The 21,646-nt window shown below is 33.2% G+C and overlaps 1 protein-coding gene across 4 annotated transcripts in view; it reads left to right on the top strand.

The window, feature by feature from the left end:
- The window catches only part of Pns (DENN domain containing pinstripe), a 75,004-nt gene that overhangs the window by 35,407 nt on the left and 17,951 nt on the right, over nucleotides 1–21,646 (top strand). For all 4 annotated transcript variants that reach the window (XM_072015702.1, XM_072015705.1, XM_072015704.1 and 1 more), the window contains exons 2-3: nucleotides 9,232–9,341; nucleotides 12,037–12,257. In XM_072015702.1, coding sequence (XP_071871803.1) covers nucleotides 9,232–9,341; nucleotides 12,037–12,257 — 331 coding nt within the window. The remainder of the gene's footprint in view (nucleotides 1–9,231; nucleotides 9,342–12,036; nucleotides 12,258–21,646) is intronic.

The following is a 21,646-nucleotide window of genomic DNA, read 5'->3' as shown; positions in this document are numbered from 1 at the left end:
GAAATGTATCCACTGTCGACGAGACCATCCTACGAACTACAAAGGCTGCTCAGCCTACAAGACCTTATATAACAACAAGTACCGCAAACCCAGAGTAAAGGACCTCACGATTCCAACACCCAGCCCACAAAAACTATCTACTCCTTCAATCTCCTATGCACAGGTATTTCAAGGAGTACAAAACAGACCGATAATCCATAATGAACATTCCCAAAATATTCCAGTTTCAGTTCTCAGTACACAAAGCACGAAAAACCTCGATAGGCTCGAAAAATTAATCGAACAACAATCAGAGCAATTTAAAAGCTTGCTATCACTGCTTACACTCCTCGTGAGCAAACTACACAGCGACGTAAAATAAAAAAAAAAAACCATTACACATAGCTCTTTGGAATGCCAACGGTCTAGCTCAGCACAAATACGAACTAGAATTCTTCTTAAAACAACAAGAAATTGATGTAATGCTCATATCTGAAACCCACTTCACCGATAAAAATTACCTAAAAATAAATGGTTATAACTTCCATCATACCCAACATCCCAGCGGAAAAGCCCATGGCGGCACCGGAATTATCATTAAAACCAATATAAGACACTAATGAGCTTCCATCATTCCAGAAGGACTACCTCCAAGCCACAAATGTAGCAATAGAAGATTGGCATGGTCCAATCACTTCGTCAGTAGTATATTGTCCTCCTAGATATTCTATCTTTAAAGAGGACTTCGATAACTTCCTCGAAGACCTCGGCAATAGATTCATAGCAGGAGGAGATTACAACGCTAAACATACCCAATGGGACAGCAGACTTATTACAGTAAGAGGTAAAAACCTACTGAACAGTATAAACACCGACAGACTTAATTACCTCAGTACAAACGAACCCACTTACTGGCCCACTGACAATAACAAACTATCTGACTTAACGTTTTCAAACCATATTCCCCTACTATTCCAGACGAAATAACTGAATACTTGCACTCTCCCGTCCAGATGTCTTCTTCTATTGAGCCTTTCTCATCTCAAGAAGTCATAGAATTAATCCGTCGTCTAAATCCCAAAAAAGCATCGGGGCATGATCTGATAAATAACAAAGCCACTAAGGAGCTTAAAAAAAGAATTGCAATCATCACTTCCATTTTTAATGCAATTCTCCGCCATCAATACTATCCCAAGTCTTAGAAAATATCATTGATTATTCTCATTCCCAAACCTGGAAAGTCAATACATGAAACCAGCTGTTATCGCCCAATTAGTCTTCTACTCACCTTATCCAAACTATTCGAGAAGATGCTAATGATACGACTCCTTCCATTCTTAGAGGATCTAAAAACACTGCCAGATCACCAATTCGGTTTCCGAAAGCAACATTCTACGATAGAGCAAATTCATCGTTTAACTCACAAAATCACTCAAGACTTAGAAAAGAAAAAATATTGCACTACGGTATTTCTAAACATTCAACAGGCATTCGACAAAATATGGCATGAAGGACTTTTGTTCAAAATAAAGAAAACACATCTACCACACACCTACCACTCCATCCTAAAATCCTACCTAACCAATAGACAATTCATGGTCAAACACTTAGACGCTATAACCTCAACATTTCCAATAGAAGCTGGCATAGCCCAAGGTAGTGTCGTCGGACCCCTGCTGTTAAACATCTACATTGCAGATTTATCAACTTCGACAAATATAACCACAGCGACTTTTGCTGACGATACAGCCTTATTAGCCTCGCACTCAACCCGACAATTGCCTCCTCTACTCTCCAGCGAAGTGTTGACTCTATGAAAGAATGGTTCCACAAATGGCGCCTCAAAGTCAACGAAAACAAATTCAGTCACCTAACCTTCACGCAACGAAAACAAACTTGCCCACAGGTAACTATAAACAATATACCTATTCCAGATAAAGAGTCAGTCAGATATCTGGGCATGATTCTGGTCAGAAGATTGACACGGAAGCAACAGATCTTAGATAAAACCAAACAATTCAAAGCAAAATTTAAAAAATTCTACTGGCTCATCGGCCGACGTTCCAACTTAAATACGCAAAGTAAAATTACACTATACAAGGCCATATTAAAACTTGTTTGGTCCTATGGAATCCAACTATGGGGAACAGCAAGTAATTCCAACATAGAAATTCTTCAACGACTCCAATCGAAAACCTTAAGAGTCCCTAGTAGATACACCGTGGTACGTCACCAACGAAACAATACATCACGACCTCAAGATACCCACAGTCAAAGAAGAATTATCCAAATGCAGCAATAGACATAACACAAGAGTTAACAACCATCAAATCCCCCTAATTATTCAACTACTCGACACGTCGGAACAGATCCGCAGGCTAAAAAGACATTACATCTTAGACCTAGGCACTAGATTTAAATAGAATTAAACATAATATAAACACTTATTAATCATGTCATAGTACCACGCCAGATAAATTTATTTAAAATTCTCTAACGAGAATTGATTGTAAATTAAACGCAAATAAAAAAAAAAAAACAAACTTTGCAACCAGTTTACAAGTCACTTGGACTGCAGGGCACTCTTTCAACTCTTCTTTATTTCAACTCTTTCGCTTTTTCTTCTCTAACTTTTCGTAACTTTTTTGAATTTTAACTTTCCTAAAAGAAGAATTTGCTAACTTAAATCGATATTTCTAAACTTCAACAACTAAAAGAAAAGTAGGGAAGTCTTTTGAAACTTCGAAACTTAATTTTACAAGCATTAACGAAATTACAGTATGCTGTATCATGAAAATAACTTTATAATTACTCTATATCCGTCAGTATATATCAGCATTTCTAAGTATATAAAAACAGGAACATAAATTTTAATTATTCTGATTTAAAACATTATAATATACAGTTTCTTATCTTTCGCGCTCCTTGATCTGACGAAATATTACATTATTCAGTTATTCCTAAGGCAAACATTTCATAAGAAATAAATATACAATACCTCGTATACGAGAGAAACAATTATTTGTTATCCTCTGTCTTCTAGTATTATTTAAAATGATCAAATATTTGGCAAGTAAATAATTTGGAAATAATTTATTTCTCAAATTAAATTCTGGAATTTATTTGAAAACGTCTTTATTTTCAAATAAATTCATTTGTAATATTATTTGGAGAAATTATTTGATCTATTTATTTATTATCTTTACTTCAAATAAAATGTGCCCATTCTTGACTAGAACTACCGGAAACTACAGTATAAAACTTGTATCAAAGAAATTAAGATGCAAGGAATAGGATAATGTTTATAACGCAATAAGAAAAGCAAGCCTTTTTATTCATATACTTTACAAAAGATCATTCAAACAAAAAAATGCGCCATCATAAATCTATAAAATGTCTATGAAAAATTACGAATTTGTCATTTTGAAAGAATCTTTTCTCTGGGCAATGATTGTGAATTTCTATCGTGACGTAAATTTTACATCTGAAGAAATTGAATTTCTTACAATTATTATTATGAAGTTTCTATTTATTTCACAAATATATAGAATATATTCATTTTGTAAATGTATAATAATAATTTTTGAATAATATTGCTGGAAAAGTACGTGGAGGAGAAGATTAAAAGTCAGAGGGAAACGAAAGAGGAGAGAGTAAAGGATAAAATGTACCAATGAAAGCGGTTATAAATAAGAACGTATAAAAAAACAGAAAAGAAGAAGGGGAAAGATGAGTGAAAAATTGAAAGTAAAAAAAGATTGAAATAGACAGACAAACATTACATGGAAAATTACAAGGAAAATACAATGAGATGTGTAAGGAGATGGAATCACACACACAACTACCGAAATACCTACAGAACAGAAAAGAAATTAAAGACAAGTATCGTGTATGAAAATCTGGAAGACGACAATAAATGTTGAGATAGTGAAAATACGAGGAAGTGTATGCTATGCAAAAGGTACACAGGAATACTAATCTACTTTTCAAATGCGAAGAACTAAATAAAACCACGTTTAAGGAACGGGGAGATAGTTGCGGAGGAGTTCAAAGAGGAAGCGGTGGAATGTTGCAGGCAATTGGAATTGTTTAAGGAAACAGTTACAACGCTTAATAAATATGTTATAAGCAACAATATTAAAGAAGGATAGTGCAATAAGAAAAAAGAAGTAAAAGTACAAACGGATGAGACAAGATGTGAATATATGTAGAGTTAGGAAACCAAAGATAGTATAGTATAGTATAGTAAAGATTAGAATAATAGAATAGAATTTAGTACAGTAAGTTGGAGTGGATGAGAGACGCGAGAGAGAAAGAGACGCGAGAAAAGCGTGAGCGGTGGAAGTACGAGCGGGATATCTTAAATAAGCAATTATTGTAAAACCGAGCCCGCTTCTTGGGAACACGCCGAAATGGATATACGTATTAATGATTATTGAATCGTTCCTTTTCTTTTACTTATGAAAAGGAGACCTATATCATTTTTTAAATATTTTTCAAATTGATTATTCGATCATTATTTTCAAAATGATATTATCGCAAGTAACGAATTCATATTTTACATTTTCATAGAAGTCTTATCCATATTTCTACTTAACCACTAATTACATAAAAGTACGTCCATTATAAATATATAGAATTATTATATTTCAATTTAAAATTACTCTGTGAAAAGAATTATACAATGTTAAAAAGTCAATTAAAAAGAACACGTGTAAGTATTTTTATATGACTAGTGGTTAAGTGATAGTATGAAAAAGACATATTTTTCCGGCATGAAATGTTTCGAGTATACACTAGCGTGCAAAAATTTCCGGTCAGATATATTTTTCATATTATTTAGTAAAAGCGATATGTAGATCAGTGTGAACTATTACTGGATGTACAGGCACGACAACTAAGAGAAAACAGTGTTACAAATAATAAACTCTTTATTATCCTTTATATAGATGTTTACAAAATCGTCAATACGACGCTTTCAAAATTTTCCGGCCAAGCGTATCTTCAAATGTATTCAAAGTTTATTACGCTTTGTTTGCGTTGCATATGGATGTCAACATATCAGAATTAGTTACTAATGCGTCGTCGCAGCAGTTAAGGAAGACATGAAAATACTTCTATTGATTATCGGGAGAATAGTTGATTTGTCAAAAACTGGCAAACCGTCTCACGAGACCGCTTCAGTATCTACGGTAAATGACATGAAAAAATATCGTTCTGAAAAAAGCCTAGAAGAACAACCACGATGTAAAAGACCATGAAAAAGTATTAAAAGAGTTGACCAACTAATAAAAAGAAAATCTACAGTAGATGTAAAAAAGAGTACTCTTTAAATAGCCTACGAAATACGCGAGAAAGGAATTCCTAATATTAGTCGCCTCGACTGTGACAAAACGTCTATCTTCTATCTAACGATCTTTTAGCTAGATCAGGTACAAAATATCCTTTCATTAGTAAGAAGAATCAGAATTTAAACTGAACAATCGACGATTGGAAAGATGTGGCATTTTCTGGTAAATTAAAATTTAATCTATTCAGAAATGGCAGAAGACAATATAGGAGACGCCTTGTTGGAAAAATATGATGTGACATATCAGTTACCAACATTAAAATACGATGGACGAAATATAATGGTTTTGGCCGTATTTTTTGCTCAAAGAATTGGTCCACTTTTAGAAATTGAATTAAGAAAGGAAATTATGCACAGCATCATGTAGCGAGATATCTGATAGGAAACTTTTGCACACCACTGTTAACTACGTTAACTATTAACTCCGACGTAGCTATATATATATTCAATTGAGTAAATTTCAGATAGTAAAATTGAGTATTTTTTGTTTTGAAAACTCGTAAGTATCTATGAGTTTTATAATTTCAAAAAGCATTCAAGAATTAAACTGGGAAATTATGGATCATCTCCATATATTGATTGACCTAGCAGCATCTGATTCAGCTCGTTGCAGAATATTTTCATTTATTAAAATAACGAAAACATCTGCAGTGTTGAACATCAATGGAATATCTTAAATGTTAACTAATACGTAAAGGTATATAGTATATGTACTTCGATTTACGCATCAGAATTTTGAAATAGAAATTCCGTGTACCAGAGATTATAGTTTCAAGGTGAAATTCAATTTTAAACTTAGCGATCTTCAACCAATGTGCCACAAAAATTTCTAAAGCATGTAATAATTTATTCGATTATATTGGCAAATAAAAAAGTGGTAACAGCCAATACAATCATAGCCGTACAGTGTAAATATCCCGTCTTGAACCAAATATAATATATTTTTTACGACGAGATGAAAAAGGTTGAAAATCACTGAAATAAAATAAAAAATATTAAAATAACTTATTTTCTAAATATGTTATTATTTAAATAAATATTTGAATAAGAGTTTATTCTGATAATGTCCTGTCTTCGCTGAGGATCCGTTTCCGTTAGCCAACAATTATGCACCCCGCGTAATCAAATTCTCGCTCGACGAGCCCACATCATATGCATTCCACTGCCTTCCTGGGTAGTTGTTCGATCATGAACGATTAACCCCGTACAAGGGTGCTGTTGTGTCCGTCGTGTGCGAGGCAACTGGAACATCGCCAAGACTTTCAACAGTCTCATTCAGGTCGAGCTGCTCTGGAATATGTACCACGTTCAATAACAAGTTGTACGCTGTCGTGGAGAGACTCTAATTTTTCTGAGAAAAGGAGGAGAGCCCTCTTGCTCCTCTATTTCTCTCTCTCTCTCTCTCTCACACACACACACACACACACACACACACACACACACACACACACACACACACACACACACACACACACACACACACACACACACACACACACACACACACACACACACACACACACACACACACACACCTTTTCTTGCTGTAGGAATTGCAGCTTCCAAGATGCACTTAGGCTGTGCTGAACCAAGAACAATGTGCAAACTGGAGTAAAATAAATGCACCCCTGCTAAAACTCTTTTTTAAATGTCGAATCTCTCCCTTTTCTATATGTGTGTGCGTCTTTTCTGTCTCATCTGGAACACGTATGCACATCACTTTTCTCGTAGAATGGTTGACCGACTTGAACGTTTCTCGTACAACGAGGAATTTGCACTAATTATTTCGCTGTGATGATACTCTGTCTGTAAAGAGAGGCTTCTGTCAAATACTTGGGTCGAAAGTGTTACGAGGTTTGGAGATTGGACATGATTGTGTGAGGATGTAGGCGTTGAAAATCATATAATGTTTTGGAATATCTTGCGATCTAGGGTATAGAAATGTACACTAGTGTTCAGAAGTAGAGTGCATATCTTTAATTCTAAAATTACAGATCAGATGAATCAGAGGCTAGCACTAGCAACAAAATCGCTGTTGCTTTAGCATTTGTGTATGGCATTATTAGAGGAAAAAATTGAACTTTGATTGATGCGAGCGATAACAAAAATAGAAGACCAGTAACCGTGTTGTCAAATATACGCACATTCATATAGACAGTTGCCCTAATCGTTAACGATAAAACTATCGCAGGACAAATTGTCGCTAATGTGCGGGGCCTCGAACTGTAATGGTTTCATTCTGTATAATCGTCGTAGCTGTATATGATAAAATATTATAATGCGATTAAATTGAGTATTTAAATTTAATATCCTAGGTTAGGTTCTTATTTTTTTTAAGTCCATGTATTATAACTATCATTGAACTAAGATAGTATATACATATAAGATCATAAAAAAGATATCATTTTATTGTGATTATAATATGCAACTGCTGTAAGATCAATGCAACTTCTATTGTTCAATATACTAAAAATATTTACACAGAAGATTGCAGTCGTGCAATTCCTGACAAATAATTGTGTTACGTTATTGTAATTTTTTTGTTTTCTAGTGTGACATTGAAAATTATTCAAGTACAATATAAAATTTTATAAGAAACGGAAAGAACAAGTTTTGAACAAATTTGTAATATGTGTAGATTCTACCTCGTTTAGCTCTAAGAAAAGACCCGAAGATTGATTAAAAAGAAGAACATGATCAAGTATTTGGTTAAAAGGTCACGGTCTCCACTTATCGTTAACAAGCATTACAACTCATCATTTTCGTAACGTGTTGTTTATGATCATAAATGTTTTAACTTACTTGAAGACAATGTATGCACAACATGTGAATTTAATTAATCTCTAACACATACACCTTTTTTTAGTTTACCGGTACAAAATAATTAATTTCTTTGGAATGGAGAATAATTAACAGTTCTGTAAAGATTTATTAAAAGTAATCAAAAAGTCAAACAATGAGCATATTAATTACATCGCCTAAATTGTTAATGTTTCTTTAAAGAACATGATTATTATTAATAAATTTTTAACATAATTAACGCTAGAACTACCAAACCAATCAAAATGATTAATATCAGATTTTTTGTCTTCCTAATTACAAAAACGTGCAAGTATGTACGTATATTTTTTAATATTAATATTTACTCTTAGTTAACTATGTACAATATATTTCATTGCATATGAAAAGTTGGCAGATCTAGCATTAAAAGAAAGTCGATGCTTGTAAAGAAACTAAAAAATTGATTAATAAATGCACTTATCTGATTTTATCTCTCAACTGCTATCGTTAGAACATAAATAACCAGTACAATTTAAAATAGGGATTGCTTAATATTAAAATATTTTACGCGTTCTATATTTCTATTCTATATTTTACGCGATATATTATATACATAACAAAATAATAAAAATACCCTTAAAGTTAAGGAATCTAATCTAGTTAGTTACAGTCATTTAACGCATCAATATCAGTCGAGGATTAACTGTTAAAAAGTAAAAATAACTAAATTATTCAGTTTTCATAAATAATTGTCATTTTTATACATTAATTATTAAAGAAATAATATTTCTTCAATGAATATTCGTTATAATATAATATAATATAATATAATACATGCATTTTTATCTTTTGACCCAACGTCCTTGAAAAGGAAAGGATCCTTTGAATTTGTTTAACTTAGACAGAACTAGAGCAAATTAATGTAAATTAGTGTTTATTACGAAGAAATTAGCATGAAATCCGAAGAGAGAAAAAATATTACGAAAACAAATTTTTTGTATTATTATCCTTTTTATATCATATTTATATATGGGTAATTATGTACATGCACATGCACGCAAATGATTAAAATGTTTTATATAACTTAGAAATTTAACAAAATATTGTCCTTTTTATTTCAGGTGACTCCTTACAATGTACACCTCTGGATCGAGCGTATAAAAGCAAAGTTTTGGGACATTATCCTGATTCTGTACCATGGAACCCCTTCGACGAACACGCTGTGTGCATGGTACGTTATTAACAACAATTATCGTTTCTGAGAATCATAATGTGAGAAACAATTTTTTCAAAATTTCACGATATTCGTACGAACTGATTTTAATTTTTGTTGACCTTAGAAACTAGGGAATTTCGTATCACCTAGAACTTTATCACAGATCATTTGGACCATATGTGATTTTCTTCCTTTCGTGCATGCTTTTAATAATCATTATGGGGTATTTCTAAATACTGTTTGGTAGAGTGATATTCAATAACAGTTTTCATCAATTTCTTTTTTCGAAGTGTGAATGCACTATGAGAACGTAAAGAACGAGATTGGCTATTCTAATTATCAAAAGTTGAAACAGTTAACATGTTTTATTTAAAAGTACAAAGAAATAATGGTTTCAAGCGATTACGAAGAAAATTTAGCTTAATATAAACGAAATTTTTTTCAATTATGTTCTACTAATCTGCATACGAATTACATAATTACATAAATGATCAGTGCATGATGTTGTCACATCATTATATGAACATACCATGATTTCTTGAATGGTACAGATAAAACTATGAAATTTTATATGTATTTACGATTTAATGTCTCAGTATATAATGTTAAAAATATAGACAGTAATTAACCGTCGAAGTCTAAAAACAAAGGGCATCAATGAGAGCAAGAAGAAAGAGAACAATAACAGTCAAAATGTTTGCACCTAATGTTTTAATGAATTATGTTTTAGCATTTTCGGTATGAGGTGATGGGTCGTGATAGTGATAGGAAGAAACATTTGCGTATATTTAACAATATGTATACTTATTATGATATACTCTATATGTACATTTTGCGCTGGACTCGCGATTACAAGTTTGACTTCTGGTCGATGCGTTTTAATGCGCGATATAGGTTCGGATGATGATTGTTTAAGATGCCGAGGAACTCTGTTCAATTATTGCGAACTACCAACTATTGAATCGGACCGATGTGTAACGATTGACTTTCCGTCACGATGATGCTGCAGAGGAAAACTATAATGGGGTGTGTCTAAGGATGCGAGATCATCGGATTCGTTGAGGAAAGCCTTGGTTCGGAAAGTGAGGGAAATGGACGTCGTTGTTAATTGGCTAATTTTGTGTTGTTGGTTAGAAAAGGATGCTAAATACCCTTGAAAGAAAGTTGCTAGCGGGAAACATCGTACGTGAAAAAAGCAGATTTCTCGTATCTTCCCATAGTAGGTGATAGATTTAGGGACTGCTAAGAGAAGGACTATTTGTCCCTTTGGAGAACTTTAACTAAATAAATCCTAAGATTTCTAGCGGGTCCTTAGGCTAGCTGAAAATATTCTGTGAGGATGTATCGACATCTGGCAATCATCTTATGCGAAGAATAGGATCTTTGTGTAGCGAGTCACGGGACAGAAACTGTTGGAAAGTTTACTGTCGAGTACCGCTACAGGTATAAGTATAATATTTCCTATTCGATATCTTATATCCTGTTCCCTATATGCTAAACGATATTGAAATTAAAAAAGAATTATTATTATTGTGTTCATCATTCAAAGATAGCTCAAATTCGTATTGCAGTTACAAGTAGACATGAAACTCATATAAATCTTGTAAATTTATATTAATACTTTCTAAACTTCATCAGATAACATACTAATGCATCATTTCACGATCTAAAAACTAAAATGAGAATCATATTAATAATGCCAATTTCTACATATTTTTACTCTACTCGTCAATTTATGTATTTTCAAACGTATCTATAAAATACTAATAACGTATAATTATTATAAAAATTCAACACTCTATACGCCCTAAAAGTGCCCGCGAAAAATATACGTTTCTCAAACTATACTTTCTTAAAAGTTCCTTACCGCGCAATATACTCACACAGAAAGACTGCTCTTTATTTATTCAACCATTTCTATCGCATGACTTCATGTAGTTCCGTTGAAAATTCTGTTAAGGATAGAAGAAAGAAGAGAAACAATGCTTTTGACAAGTTGCAAGTTTGATAGAATCAATAAATTGAAAGATTAAAAGTATAAAGTATTTTATATACATATAGTAAAGATATTTTCATAGTTTGTCATTTGAATACCTAAAGAATATATGCTATATTCTTTATGGTATATTTAATTTATGCTATATTCTATTGTCTTTAACATTTTATACAAATTATATTTCTCATATTTTTAATTTTATTTTTACACTATCAATGACCTTTTTTAAATAAATTTGATACCTTACACGAAGAGACAAGATGTTGAGCTATATTTTTCATTTTCTTTAACAGGATTTTTTAAAATTTAATGTTTTTATTTGATTTTGAGATGAAATATTTATTTTCATAACAATTAAAAAGTTCTTTTAAAATAGAGAAACCATTTTTCATTTATCTATCCGATTCCACGAAATTTACCTCGAATGGCTTCTCTCGAAAACACCCTCAAATATAGAGAAAGGAAAAGGCACGGTAGGTACTTTTCGCCAAGCTCTAACAGAATTACTGGGACGTAAAATTAAGAGTGCAAAATACTCGATGTATATACGGTAAACTGGGTACACATTATTCGCGATCAACAGAGTTATGTAGGCTGGCGCGTCCTAGATGTGAATGGTAAAAAGTAGAAGAAGAAAAGACGAAGGAAAGAAGTAGTGGAGAAATGAAAAGGCGTTGTGTGTAACGTCTGTTCATTAGATATTCAATCTTGCAGCTCTGCCTGCCGAGCGGCCTGAGATTCCGAACCCAGAAACACTCGGTGGAACCGACATTTCACTCGTTCGTGCTCACCAAGGAGGACGGGCACAGAACCTACGGGTTCAGTCTTGTTTTCTACGAGGAGTGCCGGAATCGCAAGATATGCGCGGCTATGCAAACTCTGCAAGCGATGCACATCACGGAACTGAGCAGCGGGCAAAACGGTACACCACCAACGTGAGTCTTCTTTCCGTTGTTTATTTTCCTTTGCTTGAGTTCCTCCATGATGCGGTTAATCCTTTTGTTACGTTAAGGATAACATGATTAGCAGATTGCACCTATTTATGCGAATTCATATTTTTATGAATACGATTAGAGAAACGAAACACAAGAACATTTTGCATAGTAAATAATATAACGAATATTCTAATTTGAATACTTTATAGGATTTTGCACATCATACGCATTTTGTGCATTTCAGTATCTTCAAATTTCTTATCAATGCATAAAAATCTGCAGTCTAGTGATCAACTTAGATCATTTTATAGTAGACCGATTGATATTTTTTGTGTCGTATGAAATGGTTCAGAAGGGAGTTTAAACCCTACCTGCGTACGATACCGTGCACAAGTATTTGGACAGCTGTCGAAATTCGCTTAAAGATTGATATTTTTTTACATTTCGAAAAATATGATCGAAGAACGTTTCTTTACTGTTATTGCCTGTTATAAGTAGGCTCAAATTCTCTGAAAAATTCAAATTAAAACAAGATAGATATCTACATCACTCAGGAATTCCGTTTATTACTAATAAATACCTAACACTTCATAAAATCTACATAAACTTTTAGAAAGTAGCTGGAAACATATAGTTGTTTCAATCGCGATAACACACCGACATTGATTATTGATCTCTGTAGGACTAGTATTCATTCACCTTCGATTATTGCTCTTTTAATTGTACTAACTAATATCAATTATTGCCTTTGTTGATATCTATTAACAATATGTATATAGTTACCCGAGATAAGATCAAAAGCTAAAATTAGATTAAAATGTTTCATATAAAACATATTTTATATATTTGTAATAATTTAGAAGTACCGAAATATTTATGTACATATTCTTAAGTATTAATTCGGTTTTTCGCTGGTTTCGTGTAATATTTAAATTAAATTATCAAGGAAACGATTAATCAGAATTTTGTATTCATGAAACAGATTGTGATTCAACATAGGAAACAATTGTTAAAACTATTTGCAAAAGTTATATTATTGTAATAAATTATAATAATTATGAAATCCTTCCGGAAAGACAAGCAAGATTTAGTGTAAACAGAGGGGTGCAAAGATAACCTGTTGATGTTGAATACCAAAAAAGCGCACTCCAACTAAAGTGAAGAAATGGGAAATTACTAGCAGCATTCATAGATTTTCCAAAATTCTCAAAGCTGTTTTGCATGAAACTGAGTTCGTAGATAATAAGAATGATTAAAACTATTGACGAGAACGTATTGTTAAGAGTCACATTTGTGGATGGGAGAAGGACAAGTGATATAGAGATTTCGCAACGAAAATTACAATATGTTTAGGAAAATGATTTAATAGTAAACATAGATAAGTTAAAAACAATAATTGTCTAAAAAGCAGGGAAGAAAAAGAAACAAGTTAAAGAATACAGGTATAACGAGTCAACACTAGAAGTAATAAAAACGTATACATATTTAGGAGCGCACTCTTGTGCATCAGGACCTCTCGAATAAACGGCTAACTATTTCATGAGCAAAGGTAGAGTATTGTTAAATACAATTTGGAAGCCAATGGAGGTAAAATGCAAAATTGGAAACGAAGATACATCTATTCAAGTGACATCAACAGCACTACATGCGAGTGGTATTTGGTAGTAGTATATTGAACTACAGAAATTGCAATTGGCACATTTTATTAGAAGATAAATTAAGAGAAATAAACGGAGGAGACGTTCTACAAATAACCAATAGACAAGAATTATTAAATCAATTACCTAATATAAGGAATAGGTATTTTTTTTTTAGATTTTTTTTACTAACTATTTTTAATTGTATAGTTACAATTACTTACATTTATTTTATTTATTTATTTATTTGAAAGTTAACGTTGCATCGGTATGAAACCATGTGTCGGTTATTAGGTGCAAGTAGATGTAAAGAGTGTTTCCTTTTGAGCCATCTGAATAAACTTCAATAACAACTTTTAGCAAGATGGCTTTTTACCCTATATTAATGTACTCCACTGTTGGGATTTTTAGTTATTTTAGTTACTCTTCTTTATGTCATCGTTTCTTACATATCTCAATGTGTATAATGTAGTTCTTAGAATAACTGATTGTAGATTTTCTATTTTCTTTATATGGGATTTGGCAGCCATGCTTCAGAGTTGAATTACATATGTCTATATGAGTTTGGTAATAGTTTTGTAGATCTATAGTTTACTTTACTGTTTGTATTCAGCTTGGAGTTTCTGGTTATGAACCATTTAATAGTTTTTCTACTAGTTTTTATTTGTTTAATTTTCTCTCGAATATAAATTTTCTAGTTTAGTTTGTTGTCCAAACGAAGACTAAGGTATTTGATGGAATTTGTTTGCTGGATTTCTGAATCATGAAAATAAATTTTCGGAGCTGGTATATCTTTTAAGCAATAGAGTGGAAACTAAATTTTTCACAGAGGACCGACAAAAAACCTTAAATCCTGGCCAATTTGTAATATATTAAAGACCTAACGAAGCCCAATTATGAAGAATACCCAAAATTGAAGACCCAAAGAGTATATAGCAGAATTATAGCTCAAATAAGATTGTCCGCGAGGCATGAGACGTGGATTAACTATGATAATGGAAGTACGTTAAAATTAAATGACTGAGCTTCGTCAACTTTGTAATATGGACAAAATAGAAAATTTGAAACATCCTTTAAGTCAGTCTCGCTCGGGCAACCGAGGCGAACAGATGTGTGTAAGCAAACGTGTGCTCCAGTCAAGTGATTCAGAGAAGTGCTACGAATAGTGATAGTGACAAACAATGCAGCAGCAGATATCAACGATCAAGATTGCAACCAATGGAGAAAAATATTACATAAAAGGGTCGTCAGATTTACCAGGCTTACAGCAACAACAGCAAAATAATAACAACCAAAATGATATGGAAATAGAAGAAATGGAAGAGCAGCGGAGACAGGAGGAGTGCAGACACGACAACAAAATAAGTTACCAGGACGAAAACTGGAAGCTAGCAAAGACTAGCAAAAAACGTAAAATAATTCCAGGCACAAATGCTGCAGGAAACCCAGATACAGAAAAGCAGCGATGGCTGCAAGAATTACCTTTAAGAAACTCCTTCAGCTCACTAACGGAAGAAATAGACAATGACCCGACAAGCAAAACCACAACTAAAACACCTTACATATCAAAACCACCACCAATATTTGTTGAGACCCAAATAATAGACCCGCTTATTGATCTACTAAACAATATAGTCGGGAAGGATAACTACACAATAAAACAAACAAAATTAGAACAAGTAAAAATTCAAACAAACACCCCAGAAGTTTATAGGAAAGTGATAAAAGAACTAAAGGAAAAAAATGCTATATACCACACGTACCAACTCAAAACGGAAAGGAGCTATAAAATAGTTATAAGAGGTTTACATCCAAAAACTAACACAAAAAAATTAAGTGAAGAATTAGGAAAAATTGGCCATGAAACAAGAGCAATAAACAATATGACAAGATACGATACGAAGCAACCATTGCCATTATCCTTAATAGAACTTGAACCCAGAACCAATAACAAGGAAATTTATGAAATCAAAAAAATACTAAATACAATTGTAACAGTGGAACCACCACGCTACAAAAAAGATATACCACAATGCATGCGATGTCAACAATACAGACACACAAAAAATTATTGCAACAGAAGCCCGGCATGTGTTAAATGTGCAAAAAATCACCTAACAATACACTGCCCATACACAGGAAAAATAGAAGAAGTTAAATGCTATAATTGTAACGGAAACCACCCAGCCAGCTACAAAGGATGTGAAATAAGGAAACAAATACAACGTAAACTGTTTCCTCCACTTCGCAACAGATCACACAATGACCAACAACCACAACAAAGTATAACGGATAACGAAACAACATTGAAAGCACAACAAGAACTAAACGCTATAAGCAGAAACATAGATCCCCAAGGTAAACGAAGCTACGCACAAGTAACTAAAAACATTAGCAAACCAACGCTTGCAATCAATCAGAATGAAAACAATAACATCGAAGACGTTACAGACATCAAAGAAATGCTCAAACAATCCATTAAAGGTATGGAAATGTTAGGAAAAATGGTAAGTGAGCTAAACACAATACTAAGACAACAAGTACAACAAACAACAATCATGTTACAACTACTCACAAACTTACTAAGTAAAAAATAGAGATGGACATTTTGAAAATAGCAGTCTGGAACTCCAATGGCTTGCAACAGCGAGCCCACGAAACTAAAATATTTTTGTATAAAAATAATATTGATATACTACTTGTCTCAGAAACACATTTCACTCTAAAAAACTACATGAAAATACCGTACTACACCATCTACGATACCAAACATCCCTCAGGTAAAGCACATGGAGGAACTGCAGTAATAATAAAAAATGACATCAAGCATCACTTACATAGTCAAACACATCAAGAACACCTACAAGCAACCACTGTCACAATACAAACCAATGACAATTACTTCCAGATGTCGGCAGTATATGTACCTCCGAGACACAAAATGACACTTAAAAAATGGGAAGAGTACTTCCAATCCTTAGGCGACAAATATATAGCGGCAGGAGACTTTAATGCAAAGCACACATTATGGGGTTCGAGAATTAGCACGCCGAGAGGTAGAACATTGGAAAAATACATTAGAAGCAGCAACCTCAACGTACTATCTACGGGAAAACCAACGTACTGGCCGACAGACCCCAATAAAATACCTGACCTGTTGGATTTTGCAGTAACAAAAGGGCTAAATGTAAGCAAATTAAAAATAGCAACCAGCCTCGAGCTTAACTCCGACCATACACCAATTATAATAGAATATACAAGCAAACCTCTACTTTATAACAAGTCAGAGTCGCTTTGCAATAAAACCACCAACTGGCAAACTTTCGAAGAGCTGATCGAAAACAAAATCAACTGCAATATCCCGTTGAAAACACCTGAACACATTGAGCAGGCAGTAGCAACTTTGACAGAAATAATACAGGAAGCAGCGTGGGCAACCACCACCTATGAAACAAATAGCAGGCAATCAAAAATTATTCCGCAGGACATCCTAGACAAAATCAGGGAAAAAAGAAAAGCGAAAGCAAAATGGCAAAAACAGAGAACACGAGAAAACAAGAAAAACCTAAATAAACTTGCAAAGGAACTAAAGAATAAAATAAGGGAACATCATAATAACGAATTCTCAAAATTCATCGAATCACTATCCGCGCATGAGAATACCGACTACTCCCTATGGAAAGTCACTAACAAAATTAAGAAAACAGTAAAAACTATCCCAGCAATCAGAAAAATGGACAACACATGGGCCAGAACCAACGAAGAACAGGCAGAAGAATTCTCAAAGCACCTATAAAATATATTTTCGCCGTATGAAATTAATAACAGCATCCCTGGATGGCAAACAAACGAAGAAGTGGAAAATGCCAGCAACACAACTGATAAACGCTGCACCATACTCAGCACAACAGCGCAAGAAGTTACAAACTTAATTGAGGCAACAAAGACAAGTAAAGCACCAGGATTTGACTTGATCAATGGGAAAATCTTAAAAAACCTTCCCCCAAAGGCAATAAGACTAACAACGATAATATTTAACGCAATTCTAAGAATACAGTACTTTCCTACACTATGGAAAATAGCACAGATAGTGATGTTACCCAAACCAAACAAAAACCCACATCTGACTGCATCCTACAGGCCGATATCATTACTACCTGCGTTTTCCAAATTATTAGAGAAAATAATATATAACCGCTTAAAACCAACAATAGAAAAAGAAAAACTAATACCGAACCATCAATTTGGATTCAGGAATAAACACTCCACAATAGAAAAAATGCATAGACTCGTCAATGAAATCTTACAGTCGCTTGAAACAAAACAATACTGCACAGCACTCTTTATGGATATCGAAAAAGCATTCGACAAAGTTAACCATGAAAAACTTCTTCAAACAATCAAAAAGCAATTTCCAGAACAAATCTACAAACTACTCAAATCTTACTTAAACAACAGAACCTTTGTAGTAAAAATAAATGATGCATACTCTGAAATTAAGGACATCAAGGCAGGAGTACCGCAAGGAAGTGTCTTAGGACCAATATTATACACACTATACACGGCAGATATACCAACAACTGTCAACAGTAAAACACTGACGTTTGCGGACGATACGGCCATACTAGTGAGGCATGCAAATCTAGAAACGGCCGCCGCACTACTACAAGAACACATTACAAAAATAGAAAAATGGCTGCAAAACAAACAAATAAAAGTGAACACCAGCAAGTGCAACCACATAACATTTACACTTAGAAAAGGAAAAACACCAGATATTCAACTGAACGGCGCCCACATAGCACAAACAAAGCAAGTCAGATATCTAGGAATAAATTTAGACACACGCCTTACATGGAAGCACCATATAAAATCAATAATAAACAGAATAAGTGCAAAAAGGAAGCAGATGTACTGGTTAATCAATAGAAAATCTAAATTAAGTACAATGAATAAACTAAATATATACAAAACAATAATCAAACCAATCTGGACATACGGAGTCCCATTATGGGGGACGGCAGCAATGAGTCACATAAGCAAAATAGAAATAGAGCAAGCAAAAATTTTAAGAACAATAGTTAACGCTCCATGGTACGTCAGAAATGAAGACCTACGAAAAGATCTAAAAATTCCAACAGTCAAAGAGGAAATCGCTAGATACGCAAAAAAGTACAAAGAAAGACTTGCAGCACACCCAAACCAGCTGGCTGCTGAAACAAATAAAACCAAAATAGAAAGAAGACTGAAGAGGAAGCATCCCGCAGACCTCGAAATAGAGATGCAATAGGAAACCTAGAAGATGGAACCCCGCTGGGGGTAACCATCCACATGCTATATTTTATTTATTTTTATTTACTTTTTATTTTTTATTTTTTTATTCTTTTATTCTCTAAGCTATAATATTTTACCAAATGTCCTTCTGGACAAATTGTAAAAATTTAACAAACAATCAATAAAAAAAAATCTGGTCATTAAAAAAAAAAAAAAAAAAAATCCTTTAAGTGTATGCCCACAGCTCAATAGAGCGAGGGGAGAAGAATGGGATTTTCTACAAATGCTGATTTTAAGAGACATCCAGTAAGCAAAAGAGTTCGCGTACTTTATCCAGGCATTAATGAAGATAATAGGGTTGGCATCGGACATTAATCGTGTTACGACCGTTCGCGGAGAGACGCGGTCGCAAGAAAAACGCGTCAGCGAGAGGTGTAAATTCTCACTACGATTCGTATAATCGACGCCGCGAAATAGTCGTTCCCCTTGTTTCGATTAAGATAACAGGGGTGGTTGAATGAAATTAACACTGTGTTAACAGGTTAATATAGCATGTATTTTTAACAATAAATTAAATTATAATAGAAGCGTCACAAATTGTTTCGTGATAGGTACAGTTAATGTTTTACAGAGATTCGACTCGATTTTTTATGTATGCGGTGTGAATTCTATAATGAGACTGTTCAAATGCGACTTGCCGTTACAGTTTTCGAATGAGACTCACCGGTTACAGATTTCGAATGCGACTGATCGGTTAGAGTGTTCGATTGAGACTGACTTCCTTAGACCGATTCTTTGTCTTTCGGGGAGACGATCCCCCATATGCTCGGATCACGCCACCGCTCGCGCCGATGATCACGCTGGCCCACTTTTTTGTTGGAAATAACAGTCCGAAATCGACGGTTCCAGAACTCGCAGCCTGGTGACAAGTATGCGCTCGTCGATACAATGTATATTTTTCGTCTGGCAGATAAGAGGATATGTCTGCGACGCTGTAGGTCCGCGAGCGATGGTTAGAAATACGATCTCTACTGAGCCTCGTGGCGTAACAAATCGTGTAACTGTCATTTTGTTGGAACTACGATCCAAGGATAAACTTATACTGTATTAAATATATAGAAATTTATTATTATAATATAAATTAGATTATAAGTTAGGATTAAGAAAATAGTATTAATTTTTATGCAAACATCTATCGATGTAGGTGATGTAGGCATAAACTACATAATATATGCCAAACAAATTTCTTGTAATAGACATGTAGTCTAATGAACGATAAATTTACTATTATTATTATTTATTATTATTATAATTATGTGTTGGTGACTCCAAAGTTCTCTAACCTAAATTCTATTGAAAAAATTTAAGGTCATTTATTATTAATTTTCGATAAGAAGTATAAATCTAAGAATTAATAATTTCTCGATTGCATTACATTGATTGTCCTTTCGAGGATATTGTCGAATAACTTTTTAATAAATTTATTTTCCATTTTCTACCATTCTGCTTAGAAAAACTTCATTTCAAAAAGCTATTTACTTTTTTTGACACTTTTTCCTTTTATAGCTCATTTCAAACAATTCCATATATGTTCTGTAAAGTTTATATCAAGTTTATATTGATTACACTTCCAAAAATTTATCGAACTAAGGAATGATTTGACACTAAGAACAGAGTGTTTAAATATTCGTCTTTGTATAACAGTCTGTGAAAACGATTTCGAAGATTATATTTGATTAACGTAATAAGATCAGCAATGTACATGTAGCCTAATCGTAAGACTTCTGCACAGTATTATATTTATGAGGTGAAACTAATTAAAAAAGTTTTCAGTTTATCAATACAGATACAGTGTCAAACAAAAGTATCTTCGTATAAAATTCTTTGCAGGTCTGTAAAGAATGTGATTCTCTATTTAATGCTTTTGCAAAATACAACTATCGACTCTAAAGTTCAACTATACTATGAATTATGAAATTTAAAGATAATTATAATAAAGAAAATAGATAAAATACTCATAGAAGTCCATTTTTAGCGGAATAAAAGCATTGACACACTTGACAAATTTGTTATTACGTGTATTCTACCTTCTAAATATTCTATATATTCTTTCCGAAATATTCCCAATGTTGGCACATCTGTTATGTCGCGGGAAGTTTACCATTCAAACTGATTGTTATTTTTTTAGTTAGTAAGATTGTTTTGCAGAAAAAAGAAATCTGAATAATGGGAAATAAAATGAGAAAAGAAACAACAATAGCTGAAAGAAAGATTATATTAATATATGATTATATTAAAATGTATTAAATATATGTGTATATGAGCAAAGAAAATCTTGCTCGGAAATAGAAAAAATTATTACTTATTGCTGTAATTATTATTATAGTATATTAGTATAGTACTATTATTATAGTTGCTTTTTCGTAAGAAGTGTGATTAAACGATTTCTTGGCATACGATCTAACAAATGCTACACAA

Source organism: Bombus fervidus, chromosome 13, assembly GCF_041682495.2.
Source record: "Bombus fervidus isolate BK054 chromosome 13, iyBomFerv1, whole genome shotgun sequence".
NCBI lineage: Eukaryota > Metazoa > Arthropoda > Insecta > Hymenoptera > Apidae > Bombus > Bombus fervidus.
This window is presented reverse-complemented; position numbering and strand designations above follow the sequence as displayed.